The 22,808-nt window shown below is 35.5% G+C and overlaps 2 protein-coding genes across 3 annotated transcripts; one reads left to right on the top strand and one right to left on the bottom strand.

Moving 5' to 3' along the window:
* The first annotated feature begins 988 nt into the window (after nt 1-988).
* On the top strand, nt 989-2,728 carry LOC147498950 (uncharacterized). Its single transcript, XM_086560785.1, has 3 exons — nt 989-1,339; nt 1,422-1,497; nt 1,667-2,728. The coding sequence occupies exons 1-3, from the start codon at nt 1,292-1,294 to the stop codon at nt 2,407-2,409; spliced, it is 867 nt and encodes a 288-aa protein (XP_086416911.1). The 5' UTR covers nt 989-1,291; the 3' UTR covers nt 2,410-2,728.
* A 6,088-nt stretch (nt 2,729-8,816) lies between these two features.
* LOC147498949 (threonyl and alanyl tRNA synthetase second additional domain-containing protein) lies at nt 8,817-22,463 on the bottom strand. 2 transcript variants are annotated; one of them, XM_086560787.1, is made up of 8 exons: nt 22,247-22,463; nt 22,018-22,164; nt 21,803-21,918; nt 21,497-21,589; nt 16,553-16,655; nt 16,391-16,465; nt 12,021-12,116; nt 8,817-9,111 (listed from the first exon to the last, which is right to left on the bottom strand). In XM_086560787.1, the coding sequence occupies exons 1-8, from the start codon at nt 22,331-22,333 to the stop codon at nt 9,052-9,054; spliced, it is 777 nt and encodes a 258-aa protein (XP_086416913.1). In that variant the 5' UTR covers nt 22,334-22,463; the 3' UTR covers nt 8,817-9,051. The 2 variants fall into 2 exon arrangements, with proteins under 2 accessions (XP_086416913.1, XP_086416912.1); XM_086560786.1 differs by having other exon boundaries at nt 22,244-22,449.
* Between the last annotated feature and the right edge of the window lie 345 nt (nt 22,464-22,808).

The raw sequence follows: 22,808 nt of genomic DNA, 5'->3' as shown, positions 1-22,808 counted from the left end.
AACAAAATATGGAGGGGAAGATTTGCTAAGTACCTCAGCTGCAAAAGGGGATGCACGATACGTTTTTAACATCTTCTGAATGATCTGGGAAGCGTCTTTCTTGACTACGCTCTGATCTATTCTTTGTGAAAGCTCGTTGAGCTGTTGATTTACTTCATTGATGCCGTCCTCTGCTACGGCACCTGGTACATTGTGTGTGTCCACTTGCGCCCGCAAAGTAACATTCTCCTGCCTGAGCAGGGTAATTTGCTCATTCATTGTACCTAACTGACATGCTAGACTCTGGATTTGAGCTTCGGGGCTTGCCATGCTTCGTGGGCTTGATGATTTTTCTTTTTGGTTTTAGGATTTGTGAAGTGGTTTCTCAAGAAATCGAGACCACAGACGGCGCCAATGTAAATGAGTGTTTTGGTATTCCCTTACATACAAGGTTAAGATGAGAAGGGGATTAAATATTGGAAAGACCAAGTTCGTTGTTGAGCGAACTGTCCATGTATCTACCTCTCGATTCTGGGGGGAGAGAAGAGTCAGGTCTGGCATAGTTCATAGGGGAGGTATTTATAGATGGTGAAAGTGGATCCCTCTTCAACACGTATAATGACAAACACAAATGTATGGTTCAAATCGAGAATGAGTATTAGAATGGTGTTAGGAAGAATTCTGTAATGATGAGGAGTGGTTACAGTGGTTCATAATTTGCGGAAACAGAGTGTGTAAGTAAGGGTTTGGTAATGATTGCTTCTAGAAGATATGTTGAGTCATAATGTAGAACGCTCTGTATGAAAGTGTACGAGTCGACATGTTATAGAACGGTCTCGTAGCTCGTGGATGTGTTTCGATGATGTAGGTCGCTCCGACGGCAGTTCAGGAAACTAAGTCAGAGGTCGGTGTGGTATTTCCGCTATGCTGGACACGTGCTTGATATTCCTGAATGAGGATATCACTCCGTCACAAATACTCAAACAATATTATTTCGATAATCTATTCTAGGATTGGAGAATCACCGTGATGTTCGATTATGTAAGACTGCTTATAGGTCAAGCACAATAATGATCATCTCCTAAGAACCAATTGAGCATAAAATTGCAAGTGGAGGTAAATAAAGTATTTCAACTGCTGGTCTAGAGAATCCACACTTGTCACGTACAAAGCTTTTAAAGCTAGCTTAGTGTTTTCTCTCCCTCTATATATCTTGTCTCAGTTCCTAGAAACCTCTGTACGCGCAAAGAGCATTCCCTCACTCTCTCTACACATTCTACCAAGCACACACCACTCTTTCAAAGTGTATGAGATGGCAACAGTAGTCCCTGAAGAAGCTTCTGAACCTTTGAAATATCAGGTAAACTATATTAATTTCTCATCATCATGTTATCAATATTTACTTGTTTGATGTTTCTAATCTGTTTTCATGTTATTTCTAGAAATGGACCTTGAAAGTTTCCATTCACTGTGAAGGCTGCAAAAGAAAAGTCAAGAAAGTATTGCAGAACATAGACGGTACGTACGGTAAACTAACACAAACTAAAATTTGTTTTTATTTCATAGTTACTTCATTTCATCTCAAAACTCACTGTTTAAGCCTTATATCATAACATGGTTTTTCTTGTAAGATAAGAATATTGTTATTCTTGATCAGAGTTTTTCATCTCTGTTTACATTTTTTCAGGTGTTTATGCAACAACAATTGATTCACAGCAACATAAAGTCATTGTTACTGGTGATGTTGATGCGGACACTTTGATCAAGAAGTTAGTGAAAACAGGTAAGCATGCTGAACTCTGGCCAGAAAAAGTTGAGAAGAAAGATAAGAAAAAAGGCAAAGGGAAGAACAAAGGAGAGAAAAATGACTCAAAGAACACTAGTGAGGAAGATAGCACAGACAGTGCTGATGATGAAGTAGAGAAAAAACCTTGTGAAGCTGGTGGGATAACAGTAAAAACTAATGGCAAGATAATGGAGAATTTACAGAATGGGAATCAGTCATCATCATGTGGAGTGGATATGAAGGGCAGTGGAAATGATGCGCCCACTGAGAAAACTGGTGCTGGTAAAAAAAAGAAAAAGAAGGGAAAGAAAGGGCAAAATAGTAACAATACTCCGAGCGGTGTAGAAACTTCTATTGTACCTGTCTCTACTGGATCACCATCGCAAGCGGTCTCAGTTAATCTCAGCCCTACACCTCAACAAGTCTACACTTATTCAACTTATGATCTTCCTTCCTATGGTCCTCCTCTTTATACTACTAGTTACAATATGACCTATCCTAGCAATGGCTATAATGCTGCATTATATCAGTTGGGCCCATCTCCATACACGTACTCAGACGTATACACACCATCACAGCCTTTGGATGTGGCGGATGATACGTATTGTGATGAAGAGGAAGCAAGTGCATGCTCCATTATGTGAGCTGATTTTGGATCACTGTACATAGAGCTGAGAGTGTTATGTGAGCAACTAGCCAGCTAGTATATCACCCCCTTGTAAAACTCACAGTGGAGTGAATAACGGACTGAATATATGATTTTCCCCCAAACTCGTTAGCAGTGAAGTTGGCATCATATTATAATTAAAGTTATCTTTGTAGGAGGTACCCTTTAATGTAGATTAAGGTTCACTGTACTTAACCATAAAACCAGTTAATTTGGAGCATGAAAATGCGCTTTAATGTGTATATATTTTTAGTGTTTAATTAAGATTTCAACCTTTAAGGTTGTCCAAAGTGCTATTTTATTGGCAAACAAAACTTGCTTGCAACTATTTTTAAGGTCAATTATAGTCAAACTCAATAAAGGAAACTACAAAAGTACGAACATTAAGGATGTAATAGAAAAATACCTCAGAAGGATGTATTGCATGTTCACATATTTGTTCCATAAAATGTTATTGAGGACTTTATCAGCTGTTGAGCTAGCATAGCAAAATGCTGTGTAGAAAGTAATATATTTGGGTCACCATTTTCTGTTTGGTCTAAGAATGTAACAACTATAGTCTGTGTTAAGCACTTGAGCTACTTCATTTTTTGTTTTTTTTTTCAGATAGAAGCTAAAAGCTATTTTGAGAGGAAAAGGTGATTGGTTAACAGATTTGCCCTCTGGTTATTTTTAACATGAGAACGTAATATTTACTTAATTAGTAGTCGCCTACACTGGCAAGTGGATGTTCTAACTTCTACTGTGTCCCTGTTACACCACTCGTTCATATATTAATAAAGTCACAATATGTATTTCAAAAAAAAAAACACAGGAATTAACCACCTCTTGCGAGTGCAAATAGCTGTTACATGATCTAGTCTCTTTCTAAGAACGCTCTACTCTAGAGTTTGAATAGGCAGTCAAAGCAGAATCAAGAACCTATGTTTGATGAGATTGCTAGTGAATGAAAGAGTAATGGTATATGTATGATCCATATTAAAAAGGTAAAAGAAGTAATGTTATGGGGAGTGCTTTCTCTTTTCATTTATACTACCTTTCATTGTGTGGTAGTTTGTTTTCTTTAAAGATGGTCTTTACTTCTTTTGGGCGTGGAAAGTTATTAGACTCGCACTTTGAAATGAATGCGAGTACGTAAATTAAAGTTTGGCATGGCCTATGCTTTCTGTGAACCAATCTCAATTTTGTCTTGGATTGTCCTCAGAGTCCATAATGATATTATTGAGAAAAAACATGGCTGCATCCTCCCCTTAAAGCTAACTAGCTTGTGTACCAGATATGACGCAATTAATCCTCATTTGTCTCATTTAAGTTCAAGATTCAGGCTGACTCTCCATGAGTCCTAGCCAATAATTCAATGTACGGCAAAAAATTTCAGGAGAGCTAAAGTCAGAACATAATTTATGGAGGTGGACTATGCACCTGGTGAATTCAGACTTTCCTTTTAACCAAGTAGGAATGGTGATATCACTGGATTCCCCAAAACCAGAAACATATTGGAGATACGGCGGAACTCATCGTCGTACGATCAAAACTTATGAACGGTTATGAAATCGGGCCAGGAAAAAAACAGAAAAAAATGGAGAGTAATGAGCAGATACTCATACTCTAGCACAGTAGCACAGAAGTCTGCAATGTAGAATTGTCAACTGGAATCTATTTGCAGGAGAATATGTACTCTTTAATATAAGAATAAGGATATATCCTCAAGTCGCGATTAACTAATTCCTTATGTATGTATGCCATATTCATTTCGTCTCAGCCACCATTGTCTCGAATTTTCTTTTAAGGCCTCAATTAGCATCTCATGGTAATAATTTTCATTAACAGCTATACTCCGCTTTATTTTCTTACTCTAATAGCAGTTAAAAGTTAAAACATATAAAAAACGTTACAAATAAAAACCATGATGTCACAAGTCAATATCTAAGCAAAGTTAGTATAGGGACAAAAGGTCTATCTTTAAAACCTTAATCCACAACGTATTTGCAAGTTGATAATTTCAAGTAATGGAATGAGATATTTTATTTGACCAACTTGTTTATCACCTGTAATAGAATATAGTTCTTTCAACTAATCCCCTTTATCTGTACTCTGATCAAGACATGTACTACCTTGATGATTACTATAAACTGAAAATCAGGAAGACTGAAGAAACCACCATTATTCTAGTTCTATAAAAACTAGGTGCTTTTTAAGATGGATTACAATTTCTCTCTTGTTTCTAACACTGCTTCTATGCAGTCTATATTGCATGTTACCTGTGATTTTCTTTTCTTACTTTACTCTCTGGCTCTGCTAGAAGGGGAGGTAGGCTTCACATCAAGTTACAGTTTTGTTCTGTCGAGTACACTACCATAACAACCCTATTTTTCATTCCCATTTTTATTAAATATATATAAAATTAAATAATAATAAAAATAAAAGATAAAAATAGAGATAAAGATAGAATAATAAAAACGTGGGAAGTGGGATTAGTAGTTGTTGGAAATAAGGGATGGGGGTTTCGGGTGTTTTGGTTTTACCAAACACTCGTTCTTGTTTTTGGGGAGAGTTTTTTTAAAAGAAAAAGAAAAAAATAAAAAGAGAAGGGACGTGCTCTAAAAGAGAGAGAGAGTTCTAGGTTTAAAAACAAAGAGAAAAGAAAATGGAAGAAGAAGAGGTATTGGCGGCTTCGGTGCAGCATCACTTTCCGATTTTCTTTACCAGACTCTAACTAATGTTTTTGCAATCTCGGGTGAATAGTCTAAACATGTTCTTTAAAAATTTATTTGATTGATAATCATATGATTCTATTAATTATTTACTTATTTTATATATTGGAACCTTGTAATGAAAATATTGATGTGGTCAAAAAGATTTAATTGGCATTCTTGCGAACTCAAGCCTTACTTTGGTTATGCATAAATAGTCATGGGTATATTCTCTATAGTCAATGGTGGCTGGCATATATATAAATATTTGGAAATAGGTTTGTGTGGTGCTTTCCTTTTTGTTTTTGAGTGTCACAACCACCGTATTAAAATTGAACCATCATATTGTATAGAATGGAAACTTTGGAGAGAGCGGAAATTAAGCTATGGGATGCACATATTTTTTTTATATGAATACAACCCACCGTCTGGGAATAACCATGTTTGATTTCTACACACAGCTACAGAGTGAAGTAAATTCATATACAATTGAATGATATGTGGTCAAAAGTAGATATGTTTGACTGAGATACATGAATATATCTTTGTCTGTTCCATGATTGAATACCGAGTGTTATCGCTGGTCTGATTTCGAACTAAATTTTGATTTAGATATAGTTTGAACTAGAATTTTAGGAAAACATAAAGATATAAGGTCTGGAAATCTGCTTTCCAACCCAATCGACCTCGTTGCATTCCGAGATTTGTGGATATGGTTACGGTGTTCGAAAGTTAGCACGTCAGAATTTTCTGACTGCAGAAATCCGGATCTGTGCCTGTTTTCGAACCACGTTTTCACATAGTTAGGTTCAGATTCAAACTCTCGCCAAAACATGAAAAAATAAGTTTTATGAGTCTGCTTTCCAACCCAATTGGCCTCGTCGCATTCCGAGGTCTGTGGTGATAAATATAAGGTCTGGAAGTTTGGTTGACAGAAAAAAAAGGTCGTCAGAAATTAGTTTTTGCGCACTGTGTTCAAGTCCAGTTTTAAAATAGTTAGGGTGAGAGTTAGAATTTTTATAAAACATAAAAAAGTAAGATTTGGAAGTCTGCTTTCTATTACAATTGGCCTCATCGCATTCCGAGACCCGTGGAATTAATTATGGTGTTTGGAAGTTTGACTGACAGAAAACAGTGCGTTAGAAATCAGTTTCTGCGCACTGTGTTCGAGCTTAGTTATCGAACATTTAGAATGAGATTGAGTGTTTTTGTAAAACATGAGAAAGTAAGTTCTGTGTGTCAGCTTTTCAACACAAAAAGCCTTGTCTCGTTTGGACACCTGTGGAAAGAGTTGAGCCATTTGGAAGATAGTCCGTCAGAAATCTAATTTGCTGAAGATTAGGATTTTTACCGTTTTTGACCCAAATTTTCTTCTAGATGGGCTGAGGTTGGGACTTCGGGTTCTACATGAAAAAGTATACCTACATACCTTAGTTTCTAAATAATTAAGTTACATGTCATTTGGATGAATGTAGGAAAAACTATAGCATTGACTATGTGGCTGATAAAAACTACGAAGGCTTGATTCCAATCCAGAAAGATTTGGATACGTAGACAGCTTTGAACAAAAGTGCAGCCACTATATCTATAATATATATATATTAGTTTTGTATGGTAATTATGTGATTGTGTTAGAAATTACTGTTGTTTTGAGACTACATAAATATATATATGTGAGATAAAAGTTGTATATGAATATAGACTTTAATATATGTGGATCTGTTTTGGACATTAGTGTGTGTGGACTTGAATTTGGGCTAATGAATTATTTGTTTACGATATTGTGTATATGAGTGTGGTTATGTAAATTGTATTTGCTTGATTATAAGTCTGTTTACATTCAAGGATATTTAAGGACGCGTGAAAATGACTCTCTGCATGTGTGGTCTGTTTTGACATGAGTAATGCTAGTATAATTATAAGTGATAATAATATTTTAATGTGTCGCCCACATCTTTAGAACTCTCCACGCCTCAGGATTTGGTAATGAGATATTATGACTTGTGATGTCATGTGATAGATGGGTATTCATTGAATGTGTTATGAATGACCCGGGTATTCATTGAATGTGCCATGAATGACCCAATAGTTTGGACTGCCCTAGAGAGGAACTAAGGTATTCGCCTTGCGGGTTGGTCGTATTCCTTGAATGTACGTGAATGTAGGTTTGGGTATTCCTTGAATGTGGCGGAATGACTCGGGGCATTTATTGAATGTGCCATGAATGGCCCGTTAGTGTTATGATGGGTATTCCTTGAATGTGGGGAATGACCCAAGGTATTCATTGAATGTGCCATGAATGACCGATATTTTGTTATGCCCAAAAGAGGCTTTGTGATTATGTGTATGGAAAGCCCGAGATGGTTGTGACTCACAAGTTACGAGTTTACAAGATGAAAGTTTGTTTCACGGAGGCGATATCCCGCTTGGGACATATGTCTTGTGAGTGGTACTTTTCGGTGTGAGTGGTACGGATATATGTGTGATTTGACAAATGTGTGTAGTGCAAATCGTGGAGTAAGAACTAAAGGTTGTCAATGGTCTTTGAATAAAGGAGTCAACAAGATAATTAATAAGCAAAGTAAAAATATTGATTTTACGTGTGATGGAGTTATTGCATATGATGTCTATAATTTCTTATGAGAAATGTTTACGTGGTTTGTATGAGTTGATACTCACAAGGGATGAATGTACTCCTTGGTTGTGATTTTTTCTCGTTCTCATAAGTAGACGAGTGATACTAAAGTAAAAATATATGAATTGTGTGATGCTATGGATATAAAGTGTGACGGTGAATAATACTAATAAATGATTGTGAGTTCTATGTGATCAGAAATTGACTATAACTTGATATGTTATTACTTAAACTATTAATGACTTGTGATAGTCCGAGATCTATGATTATGCACGCAGAAACTTTATGACGTAATGATGTCATATGAATGACTACCCTTGATATAGGTATTATGATAAGTGGTATTCCCGAATATCGCGAGAGACGAACCAGTCATATCAATTAGACTTAAATGTCTTAAATGAGGTTTGGTTATAAATGAAATTTTGACCGGTTGAGATAAATCATTTTATTGTGATGTCTAACTCGTTTTGGCGAGGAGGGTAGGATCTATTAATCTTTTTGCGAGGACGCAAATATCCTACTCTAAGACGGCGTGTTGGCTTAAAGGTAAGGTATACCAAACTCATTTTAATTAGGTTATCATATATGCAGTTAATAAATGGAATGTAAGTGGTATTGTATTGTGAGTTATTTTGGAAAGTGGAAATGACGAAGTAATCTTGTTATATGAGATTCTTGAAATTTGTATGTTGGGGGTGAAATCTTACTTGGAAAGAAACTACACCGCTTTTTTTGGAAAACGAAACTATATTGTCTTCCAAGTTGAAATTGTTTGTAATGTTATATTTATTCATTTGAAAGATTATTATATATATTTTGTTGTTAGTCTACTCATACCAAAGAAATTCATTTCTTGACCCATATTTACTTTGTTTTGCAACGAGTGTGTTCTTGGGAACATAGATGGTAGAGTCAAATGGTGGATAAGGAGGCGTGATTTGGAGTTGCTCTTTGGGTCTTACGGTTTAAGATTTTCTCAAAGAGTTGGTTAGTTTCTTTATAGTTTAATAATGTGATTTAAGGATTTTTCCTTTTCGTTTCTTTTGATTTCAGTTTTTGTATATATCGTGTTTGATAACAGGGTTTTGGGTTTTGTTTCACCCTGGATTTCCAGATAATTAAATATAATTGTTTTAAATATTGTCTGGAAATTTGGGGTGTGACAACTACTTAGCTAGCATGATAATGATGCATGTAACTGCTTCAACCAGTATGTAATATCAGTACTCCATTGTTTCTAGACTTTGGATATATGCATTTTCCTCTCAGGTTCTGCCAAGTAGAATGATTAGATGCCGACATCATAAAAAACTTTGGTGCACCCCTTCTTTATTCGAATCTGTGAAACCTGAACATGTAGTACGTATCAGAATATATTACATGAAATGACGAAATAATAGTAGCAAACCCCAAAAAAATAGCGAACTCTATTTTGCACAGGCAAGGAAAGATGTACTCCATTTCTTGGTTTTTATTGTTGTCATTGGTGCGCAAACAGCACAAGCCACACACACAAATATACGCCTAGATACAAAGGTAGTGACCAGTAAAGAATAATCTGGTATTCTGCTTATTGTTTGAAGTTTGAATGCATAAACCATACTTCACAGGTGAAAATATTTTAGATATTCCACAATGGAGAAACACAGTTTTCAGAGCCTGATATGGGCCCTAAGCTTATTAAAATATGTCTGCTTACCCCACAGCTAAATAGTATTTTTCTGGACATGAAATATTATGTTACTCACTTGGAGCTCAGTGTGAACAAACTGAGGACAAAATTGAGAAGATAAGAGCTTCATAATATATTTAAAATGGTCGCTCTCAGACACATCGCTAGTCGTTCAACCCTTCACTATGAGCTCTTTTATAGCCACCACACAATATATTCCTGCCTCAAAGGCTTGAACCAAACCAAACCACCCAGAAGCCGTAAAATTGATCATATGTTATAGAAGTCAGCATTGATGTAGATCTTACTGGCGGAAATTTCAGTTTAATTAAATCTACACTTTAATTGAAACACAATTAAAAGACGACGTAAAAATCACTCTTTTATTGAATCTCTCAATCACTAATCACACACATAAACACAACTACCAAAACCCTAACTACAAGCCCGTTATTTAAAGTAAACCTAGAAAGCATAAACCAATAAGAACACGACATGTGTCCAACTAACTAATGGACTCGAACCATGGGCTTGGACTCAACTAAAGGGCTCACGCCCATGAAATGTAGAGGGAACTTGCGCCTATGACACTGACAGACTCGACTAATGTTCTACATCACTCTCCCCATGTTGAAGAAGTTTGTCCACAAGCTTGTTGACGTGAAAACCCACCAATATGCAAAAACTCTTCATTCTTGTATACATCACCCTCTTGGGGTTTGGAGGAATTCGACCTCGAGTTTTGGCTTTGTATCTACTCACAAAGGGAATAATGCACCACGATGTCACAAATGTGCATTGTATTTCTCTGCTTTGCCTTAGAGAAAATGTCTCAATGTTGGGCAGAAAAGGATCCACATAACCACCGTCCCGAAAAAATCTTGACCCATTACAATATAGGAGTCCCAAATTCAGAATGTCGTATTGGCGTTCCAGCAACTAATTGATGTTCAGTAAAAGCCGTCCCAAAAGAATTTGTGTGTGGGCTTCCTTGGACCTGTTTGTCACAAGTCCATAGTGTGATAGTGGTGAGCGCTGCTGCTGATGGCATTTGTAATCACGCGCAAGACACAACACAACGACTTCAGAAGTTCCTTCCTTCTCTTTGTTGTCATCGATAACAACCGGTGTTTTACATTGGGCTATAGAAGCTCCACCAACGATGAGGGGTTTGGGCTGCAAAAGCTCCACCATAGCCTCCCTCAATCGACTAGTCGCTTCTTCTAATCGATCAAACCTGTTTTGCATTAACATTTCTTTCAACTCTTCTAATCGAGCAATCCGAACTCTAGGGGTTAATATGTATCCATGAGTTCTCTATGAATTCTTCATCTCTGACGTTGTAGATATATCTTGATCTACAATAATAAAATTGGATTCGCTATGAACAATAACTTAGTGAACAGTGACGCGGTGAATAATACCCGATGAACAGTGTTTTGTGAACAATGTTTTCGGTGAATAGTATCGCGAATAGTAACCCCTGGAATTAATCTGCTCCGATACCAAATGATGTAGATCTTACTGGCGGAAGCTTCAGTTTAATTGAATCTACACTTTAATTGAAACACAATTAAAAGACAACCTAAAAATCACTCTTTTATTGAATCTCTCAATCACAAATCACACACATAAACACAACTACCGAAACCCTAACTACAAGCCCGTTATTTAAAGTAAACCTAGAAAAGCATAAACCAATAAGAACACGACATGTGTCCAACTAACTAATAGACTCGAACCATGGGCTTGGACTCAACTAAGAGGCTCACGCCCATGAAATGTAGAGGGAACATAGGCGCACGCCTATGACACTGACAGACTCGACTAATGTTCTACATTATAAAAGCTTCATAATATATTTAAAATGGTCACTCTCAGACACATCGCTAGTCGTTCAACCCTTTACTATGAGCTCTTTTATAGCCACCACACAACATATTCTTGCCTCAAAGGCTTGAACCATACCAAACTACCCAGAAGCCGTAAAATTGATCATATGTTATAGAAGTCGCAAGGTGTGCAACTACCATGTAGGGCATTCATAAGAAAATAGATATGATGCCTTTTATCAAGTATCTTTTCTTTCAACATAGACGAGTTATCATTTGTGATGACAAATAACTCAAATTGTTACCCACATCATTGGCTATAATCTAACTTACATAGACACGGACATGTGTATCAGTGTACACGGATACGGAGTGTCCGACACGGCGACCTATTTGAAGTAGGACATGGGGACATAGTAAAGTAAAACTGTAAAAACTATTACTATTATTTAGTAACTCAACTATTTCTCAAGCTCAAGACCTAATTATAAAGTGTCTCTTTACAAATAAAGTACTTTGCAAGTGGGACTGTGGATATCATGGAGTTATTGACTATGTTAATAGATTTATTTCTTAGTCTTGTAGGGTTTAACAAAAACCTGAGATTGAAATCATATGCATAAGGTGTCCGTGAACATAGATACGTATCAGACACGGAATTTTTCAAGAATAAGAAGTATTGAAGTGTCCATGTTACTTGGGTTATAACAAAGAAAGGAGAAATGAAAAAAAGTGGTTATCAACTGATAGTACCTTCAAGCTTTTGATATCTGAAATATCAGCAACATGGGTCCCTCCACAAGGACAGCCAGGATTGTTACCCAACCTCAATATTCGAGGAGAGCTTCCCTGCATAGGTGAAGTCATAACTGGATAAGAAGTACTAGTTATTTTAAGAACAATCCTGGATTTTGTGTTGACATACAGTAAGAGGTCATAGTGAACAAAGATGAAGCTAAAATAAACATGCACAGCTAGACCTTAAATCTTTGCCTTTCTAGTGTAACTTCGCAAAACATACACCTGAATGAAGAAGCCCCACCAACCCTTGGAAAACCATCAAGCATTTCCATGCTGAGTCCCTAAAAGTTATCTCTTCACAAGAAGGATAGTTTGCTGCTTAGCTTTTCGTAGGCGTTGCTCTTCACATATAAGTAAAGAGACGAAAGCTACATTATCCTTCCCTACACTTGGTTTGAATATTTAACTATACACCAGTCTTTCTATGCTAAAATTTAAGCTGGCCATTTTCCTTTGATTGCCACAAGCACAGTCAATTAATAATTTTTGTAAACTTTTTTTTTTTTTTTTTTTTTTTTTTTTTTTTAAAGCGAGGTTTTTAAAGAGGTCCCCTACCCCTTATTATTAGAATTAAAAGATCAAGTTTGTAAACTATCTCTGTAAAACCTCGTATTAATTGTGGTATTATTATTTATTTAGTTTTATTTATTGATATAATTTTTGGAAATTTCGAAAATATAGAAAATAAAAATTTTGAAATTTTGGTTTAGCAAAACTAGGAGAGACATGGGATAGTTATCAAGGATAACTCACGTAGCTAATTTTTTTTTTTTTTTTTTCTCTCCCGTTTTCAAAAGAAAAACCCTACTGAAAACGAAGGAGAAAATAAAAGATAAGAAGAAAAGAGAAAAGGGGAAGGCAAAGTATTTGGCTCACCGCGCTATTGATATTCCTAGTTGTTTACATCTTGTAGATTTAATAAGGTGAGTTATATTTCTTTATTTTTTTGTTTTCATAGAAATAGGATATGTTGTATGTTATGTGTGATCATATGGATTGTATATTGGGAGTATAAAACCATTAATGAATTGTATAGAGTTTTGTGAAGAAGATGAACAGTTAACAATAAACATTATTCCAGAAAACTTGTCTGCATAGTCTTTTATTTATGTTCAGATGGAGATCTTTTCTTACTCGGATGTCTCTCAAATTTAATCTTTAGTTACCTGATACATTGAACTCTGACATATGTACATTATAGACAGATCCAACGGTGGAGTTTATGTCCAGGCACACATAAGTGCGACTGGTCGTAGTATATACTACGCCAGAAAACTGCGCTGTGCAGTCATACGTTTAGGCGTAGATGAAGAATGACCCAGTACTGGATTTTCCTCAAATTTGATATGTATATTTAGAATACACAGTAGTCATATCAATTAATATTGCAGGCCTATCCGACGGTGGGATGTCAATCGAGGCATTGAAATACGAGACTATTGATTTTGGATAAAGTTGTGAATGGAAAATGGTTAATTTTATTGAATGGGTTGTTGTTTATGATCATTGTGCATGATTTGCTACTGCCTGAAATTAGTATATTTACATCGCAAGTATAACCTCGGTTTATTTGAATATTAACATGGAAATTGATTGAGCTTGTGCAAACTGTCGCTCTTGAGAGTGTGTTATAAGAAATATTGCATAGAAAGTATTGCTGATCATGGAAATTTATTTTGTTTTGTATAACATATATACTATGTGGATGTGAAATCATTCGAAAAACTATAACACTATTAGAATAAGATGGACATTTCCTATACTCATGGTGATTACGCATTCCATCTCGAGGAGATGTGACGTGAATGTGGGTAGGATACATTTGATGTTTAGACGCATTCCATCCTTGTGAGACGTGATGTAAATGCCGGCTTGGATATGTTTTATGACGCATTCCATCCTTGTGAGACGTGATGTAAATGCCGGCTTGGATATGTTTTATGACGCATTCCATCCTTGTGAAATGTGGCGTAAATGCGGGATTAAAATTTATAACAAGGTTCCATTTTTTAGGGGAGGAACTAAATGTTTTTTGCCTCACTAAGAAATGTGACGTAAACCTTGGATATGTGGATTCATATGATATTTTATGACGCATTCCATCATTGTGAGATGTGACATAAATGCATGATTAAAATGTATGGCAAGGTTCCATCTTTTAGGGGAGAAACTAAATGTCATTTGTCTCACTAAGAGATGTGACGTAAACCTTGGTTATATGGATTTACATGTTATTGGTATTTCACGCGATTGTTCACATGTGTCCAAGCGTCCGTTGTGTTATTGCATTTCTAGTTGTAATGGACTTGGGTGTAAATGAGAGTCATGCTTGGGCAGGGCATGTTCCGGCACAAGTTCAAAGTGCGGGAATGGGAAATGGTCCTTTAGAAAATATAAAAAATGTCTAAGATAATTTAATAAATCATAAGTGGGGGGGGGGGATCTTAATTAAAAAGTGTATTAATAATTTATATAATACTTGAGACATTATTTTTATATTTTATTGTTATTATTGAATTAACTCTGTTTTGCAGGAGGGTGGGCTACAGAATCCTTATTGCAGGGATGAAGCCCACTTTGGACTGTTAGGCGCTAAGGTATTGTATATTTCTTCAAGTTAGTATTTAGATAGTTGGTTACAATGTTATATTAAATTTTATGTATTATATTGGTATGTGCTACAAGGATTGCACGTTAAGAGAAACTAAGTTTCTCTTGTCAGTTGGTGAGCTGAATGATGTAGACATGGTATACGTAACTTCATGGTGATAATGTGTATTGTTATGAACTATCATGAGCATGCATTGCATTTAGAGCACTCACACCAACATTTTTAATGCTGACTCCAGTTTGCTTTCCATTCGGGGGTATGTTCCTTATAGAACCTAGACCCTTCGTAGAAACCACAGCAGTAGTAGCTATTTGAGTTGGAAAATTGTGGAGCTACAGTTGAAGTAGCTGCCTTTGCTTAGGAGTTGTTTTTCTTTAAATATTCTACCTTTTTTATTGTATGTTGGATTTTGAGTTAATAAGTTGAGACGTTCTTGTTTATCTTTATTTCGGTTTGATGTTCCTCGACATATCAGGATGATTGTAATTTGGAGGTTATTCATTTTGGATTTATGCAAGTATTCTTATTCCACAAAAAAAAAAAAAAAAAAAATAGCTGTAATTAAATGCCTGTTTATAAAAAAGGTACAATCTCGGTTCACGCCTCGGGATTTGTAGGATTTGGATGACGTAGAAATAGAGTAAATATCTATTTGTTGTCGATTCGGATTCTAGGAAAAAATCGAGTGTGACAATCTCTCAGCATATCTTTTCAAAATAAAACTCGCACAATACTTGCCTCAAAATCATTCTTCAAAAATTCATTTCAAATAAACAAGATCTACCGAGCTTACCTCAAACTATGTCTCATATTTTATAATTGTTGCATAATGTTCTCATCGTCAATACAATTAATATTGTCTTTTTTGAAGTATAGCCTCAATCAATTATGAACTATGAAGCACGGACACCGACACGCGATGACACGGATACGCGGACACGACATTATTAAAAAAAGTAGGACATAGATACGTCATGGACATGTTAAAGAAAAATTATATATATATGGATATGTCATGAAATTTAACCCTCTCCACAAAGTTTAAATCAAAATATGAAAACTAGTTTTGAACATGTCTAACTCTAAAAGATTAAACAACATATATGTCCAAAAATGCAAGCTAATGCCAACGAAAGAAATAACAATTACAGAAGATTCATAACAAATATATATAAAAACTTAAAAAGGACTTGGCAATCATTAAAAGTGTGCAGTTGTGCATTGTGTCTCCTTCTTATTTCAAGAGTGAAATAAAACCCCTACCAAGTCATGTCTTCTTGTAAGTATTTTAATCCCTTTTTTAAAATTTGGAGTAAAATGTAGAAGTGTCCCCAGCGTGTCCATGGAGTGTCGGAAATTTTATAAATTAATTAATAAATCCGACACTCCAAATCGAGTATCTGACACGTGTCAGAGGCGTATCAGGGAGTGTCGGTGTTGAATACGTGTCTGACACGAATACGTTGCCCTTAGAGGAGTGTCCGTGCTTCATAGATTATGAATTCAGTCATTTTCGATACAACTGATAGTTGTCTAATAATGACATCTAACACCTTTGAACACTTTAGGTGGAACTAAGTATGATTACTGTGAAACTCAAGAGCAAGAAAATTAACTAACGAACACCACTCCTTTTTAGAATCAACAATTTCCTTGGCAATGAGTCACTAAATATTGAAAGAGAGATGTGTACAAGTTCATAACTTCTGACCTTGGGAATGTAATCAGGAAGTTGTCCACCACATGACTCTAATGCGTCTTCATATGATAAAATAGTTGCATAAACCTACAACTCAGATGCAATATTTTGCAAAAATTTAAGAGAGAAAATAATAATGTTACAACATTATTCACTACAGTATTCAGTTCATACCTTCATTCCTTTAGCAATTAGTGCATTTGCATCTAGCTCTAATTCCTTCTGTTTTTTTTGCAATTCACTTTGTAAAATCGTACCTTTATACTCGACAAATGGCCTGAAAGTATGCATGAACCAATCAAGATGGAAGAGAAATGTGTTTTATTAAAGCAATGACAAATTTCAAAGAGTTTGGCAGTATTTGAGGGACTGGCAAAGAGACTAGAGTCATAAAAACTTTCAGATAGAGAGATCTTGCAACTGAGAGAGACAATTCACGTCTCATCTCCACATCAATTCTTAAAACATGGATTACCATTTGAGTTTTGATCCTTCAAATTTAAATTTGTTGACTGGACTATCATGTGACTGGGGTTTGATTGCGTAGTTCTAGTGATGTATCTTGTTGGCGGAAGCTTCAACAATAGATAAACATCAATTAATTTTAATAAAAGAAACACCTAAAACTAGGGTTTATACTATCAAACTAGAAGAACAATTCTCCAAGAATTAATATTCAATAATAACCAACTTACAATGAAGGCATGCCTTTATATAACAAACCATATTCCTAATTCTAATTGGAAACCAAAATAGAAACTACTAATAACACTATTCTCTGGTTAAAATAGAACTAATAATAATAACTAATTTGGAAACTCCATCCTCCTGCATCATCTAGTCCTATACTGATCCAAACCCAATAGGTTCATCTTCTCGTTGGGCCCTGAATCCCAACCATTAGCTGGCCACCTTAATAGCCGAGAATCAAAGTCACCATGAAATATTACACACCAACCACTCGCCATAGGCTCACATAATTCCCATGAGTACCTAGCACAATAGATCCGTACACAATATAGAACCAAACAATATATATGATAACAACTCAGGAATTAAGGAGGTGATTAATGTTCAATCATAATTCCCAAACCGACGTATAATCATAAATGGGTTCATATACAACCCAAGGTGTTCGGAAATAAGAAATAAGGTAGCGATCAAAGCACATCTAAATAGACAATTGGGGCATTATGGTAACTTTACCTCCTAGACCACCCAACTAGTCTAAAAGGCTCCAAATGGATCTTAAACATGTTTATGGTGGTCAAAATACCCTAACAAACATATTTGGGAACCTACAGGGGTCCTGGGGAGATAATTGTCATTTTAGAATTTCCAGAAAATATTATGAAAAGTAACAGTAAATAATTTACTTAAAATATCGGCCATGTCAGATGAATCTAAAATGTTTACAGATGTTTGACTATCTGTCCTCTACCTACAGTAAAAAGTTCAGATCAATCACGGGTATTTAAGGTCGTATGAAACCTTCGAAACCAAAAGTAATCACGTTAGAGGAGTCACTTTTAATTTTTTTTCAATTAATTTGAAATTCGCACCAAAGAATTCCAATTCATTGTATATCAATAGTAACTAATATGTTACCATTATATTCTACCAAAATATGCATTCAATTCAATCTAAGCAAAGAAACATGTAAACCCTAATTTACTAGATTCGAATTTAACAACAAATTAAGCAAGCTTTTCAAACAGTCACATCAAGTTCTACATCATGGAGTTAACATATATCATATATCACAATCATGGAGTTAAAACAAAAAGCATGAGAACCAAGCATGTTGTTCCTAGTTCCTACATTCATCCTCAAGTGAGAGAGAAGATATTTCAAGTAAAAGAGACATGCCTTGTAAAGACAAAGAAGGCGAAGTAATTTCGAAATTTCAACCCAAGTAGGAAATCTACAAGCCAATTTCTCCCAATGGTTTTATGTCATGTTTCTTTAGCCACCAAATATAGAAGACTATGTGTTTTCTCTTTACATTCCCACCTTTTTTACTATTAAAGCCTAAGGGTGCAGATATCCTTCTTAAAGAGTAGTGCACAACCATTCAATGGAGAATCACACTGGAACAGATATTTTGGGTCTACGCCCAACTTCATGGTCTCACCAAAGTGCACTCTAGGGCTCAAACAAGTCTAATGTTATCTAAAATACGAAAATACAAAATAAACTTAGCAATGTTACTAATTGATACTATTAATCAAATAATACATCACTACACATTTTTAATAATATAGATAAAATCAATAACAAATGATAGATGGAGCGTTACATTCCCCTCCCCCTCTAAAAAGGAATCATGTCGCCGTGAGACCAAATCTAAGAAAAGTTGTGTATGATCATGTCGCATATCTTCCTCAAGTTCCCAAGAAGCTTCATAAGCACTATGTTTACTCCTATGCACCTTTACCAAAAAAATGACTTTGTTCTGAATGGGTGCACACTGCTCTTTAAGAATTTTTTTTGCACCCCTGGGATTTAATAATAAAAATAGTGGACAAATAAAGGAAAAGCCTTGGTCTTCTACGTTTGGTGGCTAGAGAAACAAGAGATAAAACCACAAGGTGAAATTGGCTGGAACACTACTTACTTGGATTGGAATTTTAAAATCACTTCACTTGAATTATCTTCTCATTCTCTTAGAATGAACATAGGAACTACATGCTTGATTCTCCCACTTAAATAAATTTCATATCTTTAAATAAATTATTTACTATGTCCAAACCAATTCCAAAAAATTCTAAAATGACACAAATGTGTATCGTAGCGTACTGTTATCTCCATAAATATGTTTAAGACCTATTTGGAACCTTTTAGACTAATTGGGTGACCTAGAAGGTAAAATCACTAATGACCTTATTTCTTATTTAACAACACTTTGGGTTATATATCAACCCATTTGTTGTTGGACATTGGTTTGGGAATTATGATTGAACATGAATCATCCCATTAATTCCTAAGTTGCATAATTAATAAGTCGTATGTTGACCTAGTTATAAGTCGTGAGTCAACTATTCAACTTTGGCTATGTGTGGACTGTGGACAGGGCGGATCCAGGATTTTGAATCAAGGGGGCTGCTAGTATAAATTTTAACTAATAATTTAATTTGGGATGAAATAATTTCGACTGAATTATTTTTTAGGGGGGGGGGCCACCCCCGCCTCCCCTAGATCCGCCCCTGTGTGTGGACCCATTTATCTAGTCGACCTAACTAGTTAGTCGTATATCAACTATTCTTCTAGTTTCTCGTTGATATTTGTGTCATAGTCACACGCTGACTAGAGCATCCTATAGTTGCCTTAGGAATCGTATGGTCTTAATAAAAATTTCATCAATTATTTACAAAAGACTTGGCTGAAAACATGCCTAAGTTCTTATGTAGATTTTCGTGTTGATCGCATGCATATTGTGATATATATGCCATTGTTTATGCTCACGGAGTCACGGTCACATACTATTATATATGTATGCATATTTCCACTTCTTGTATGTGTCGAACTTCATACCTGAGCAGTTGAGAAGGGGATCCAAGAACTAGATGACATGCGGCGCGTTGACACCCTCTTCTTTAGTTATTACAGGTAACGGAAGGGATGAACCACGGAAAGCCGCTTAGTGACAGCAATAGTTAGATGATTGGAGTCTGGTCCCAGATGGATAGTCCAGTTGTCTTTCGATTATTGATTTTGGATATGTTACCCGTGTTGGGTTGGAGCATATACCTAGTGTACTCTATTTGGGTAACCATTTTGTTAGTGAGTGTGTCTCACTACAGGAGAGGAGATAGACTATTTATGGGAATAAAGTTTCTATTTGAACTATGATTCATATGTTATCATGTTATTTCTCTCCTAATTATGTTTTTTCATTTGGTTCTATTTTATGTATGGATCTATTGAGCTAGGTACTCGTGGCAATCATGTGAGCCTATAGGCAATGGTTGGTATGTGATATTTCATGGTGACTCATATCCTCGGCTACTAAGGTGCCCAGTATATGGTTGGGATTTAGGGGTGTCACAAGTATATTTTGAATTCCCAATTTCTCCATAAGCTCGAACTTATGTGAAGAGTCAATTTTATTAATATATTAGAAGAGGCTCGGGAATACTCATATATGTCAACAGTATATGGTCTATGGAAGCTGATTATGAAAGATTTTTAAGTTACCCTAAAAAGATATCTATAAAGATGAGTATATATATCAGCACTATGGCCACCACAATACGGAATGTGTAATTTCATAATCTAGAAGGAACTGGGGTGTCCCAATATATAAAAAATAGGGAGTTTGGTAAGAAAACTTCCACGTAAACTCGAGGAAGTAATAGACTTGAGGAAGATCACTAAAAAGAAGAACAAAGACCACAAGCCAAGGAGAATAAAATGCAGAAAAACAGGATGTTTCTATATCTCAGATTCACATATAAATGCCTGACAACAATGTTTGCTAGTGACTACTTTCTTCAAAGGTCGAAGCAAGCCAGTGTCTGTTTTAAACTTCCATTTTGGTTGTTTTGCAGTCCATTTGAAGTGGTCTAAAGTGGGAGTAAACCTGCCCTACAATTATAAATAGGTATTCAACGTATCACTAAATCTTGGCAACTTAATCGAAAAGCTACAAGCATTCTCATGATCTTCTTCATTCCTTCTGTCATATATCAAGAGCTTCGTGTTTTAATTTTGTTATGGCTGTGAGTATTCATCAGCAATTCACCATGCTATTACAAAGAGGATTTAATTGGATGAATACATTTTTAATACTAGTAAACTACGATGTATTATTTTGACGAATATTAATTTTTCTTTATTCTTTTTCTATTTTTTTTATTTATCCTTTTTGTTATTTTAACGAATTTGGTTGCAAAACTGTTTCAAGGAAACTGTTATTACTAGTCGCAAGCTATTATTTAATGTCTGATATAGTATGGAACTGCGTGTCATGAACCCATATACAAGTAAGACGAAAGGTAGTCTAAAACAAGTATCAACTCCATACATTAACATTAGCTTCATCACTAATTTGGTATAAACTTGTGAGACTGGCAAAATCCAAAAAAGCATTCATTTACTACTGCTATAAAATCATACCCGTCAGGAAAATGGTAAGCTTTGCCTGGCTCTAAATTATCCAAACCAACATTTCGGATGCATACATCCAGAAGATGTCCAGCTGAATGCAGCCTGCATAAAGTACAAACAGATGAAACAAAGTCAATATAAACACAACTTTACAGCCACAAGCCTTGATAAATGCCTAAACCACCTAAACGGGAAAGTTACAATTTCATCCCATGTGTCCAAACAAACAAATACCAAATTTGTAAATTGACTTTCGAATTAATTAGTTTCATTTTCCATGATAAGCAAACTTATAGCCATTAATCCAAGTCATACCTTGAATTAAGACTACGACGCTGCTCATCAACAAACAAGCAAAGTTCTAAACCCTTCTCAATTTTCCAATCACACTCACCGCCGCCGCAATCCTTGAACTCCCCATAATGGAACACCTTCAAAAACATTAAAAAAAAAAAAAACTAAATCAAAACACCCAGCTCATAAAACTCACAAACAACTTAAACAAAGTTTTTTTTTCTCGCATTTCTCACCAATCCATCTTTCAATCTAACATCTTGAACAAGAAACTTAAAATCTGACACAGCATTCGTAATATAACCAGTATCATAAGGTTGACCACCACCTTGTGGATGAAAAATAGTTGAATCCAATATCAAAGCACGTCGACCATCTTCTCCCTTCACAGATAACATCAACATATAAGCCCTAGAAAATGAAACTACAAGTCAACATTTAAAGAGAAGTAGAAGAAGTAACCACCTGATTGTAAGAAATGAGTGTTGCTTGGGATTCAAGTTTCCACATATTGTCGAAGTATTCCAGCTGTGTTTTATTTGAATCTGCCATTTGTAATGTTTAATTGGAGTGTTGATTAATTTGTGTAATCAAGTATTACAAAGTATCAGTCTAAACAGTGTTGTTGACATTGTCGAAAGTATTGATATTTTGACCCATTGACATTTCTGGGCCATACACAAGCCTATGGCCGACTGCCTGACTATATATGGCCTGTGATCCACATGCCAGAGACCCATGTACTCAATTGCATTTTGTTTGTGTGTGTTGCAATTTGCAAAGTCACTTTTTTTATGTTTATTCCACAACATATATACATTTAGGTGATCGGATTACTTTGTCTCAAATGTTGACGCATTTTTGGTTCTGGGCGACAGCTAACACAACGATATACAAAAATGTCATCTTTGTGACAATAAATTCAAGCATATAGCAAACCACGATTGAGAGAATTTTAACCAATCTATTGATGAGCCAAGCATGACATGGATACCCAACAAGTATAGGAATTAATCAATTTATAGCA

This window comes from Coptis chinensis, chromosome 5 (genome assembly GCF_015680905.1).
Source record: "Coptis chinensis isolate HL-2020 chromosome 5, ASM1568090v1, whole genome shotgun sequence".
Taxonomy (NCBI): Eukaryota; Viridiplantae; Streptophyta; class Magnoliopsida; order Ranunculales; family Ranunculaceae; genus Coptis; species Coptis chinensis.
The sequence above is the reverse complement of the archived record's forward strand: the minus strand, read 5'-3'. Positions and strand labels throughout refer to the sequence as shown.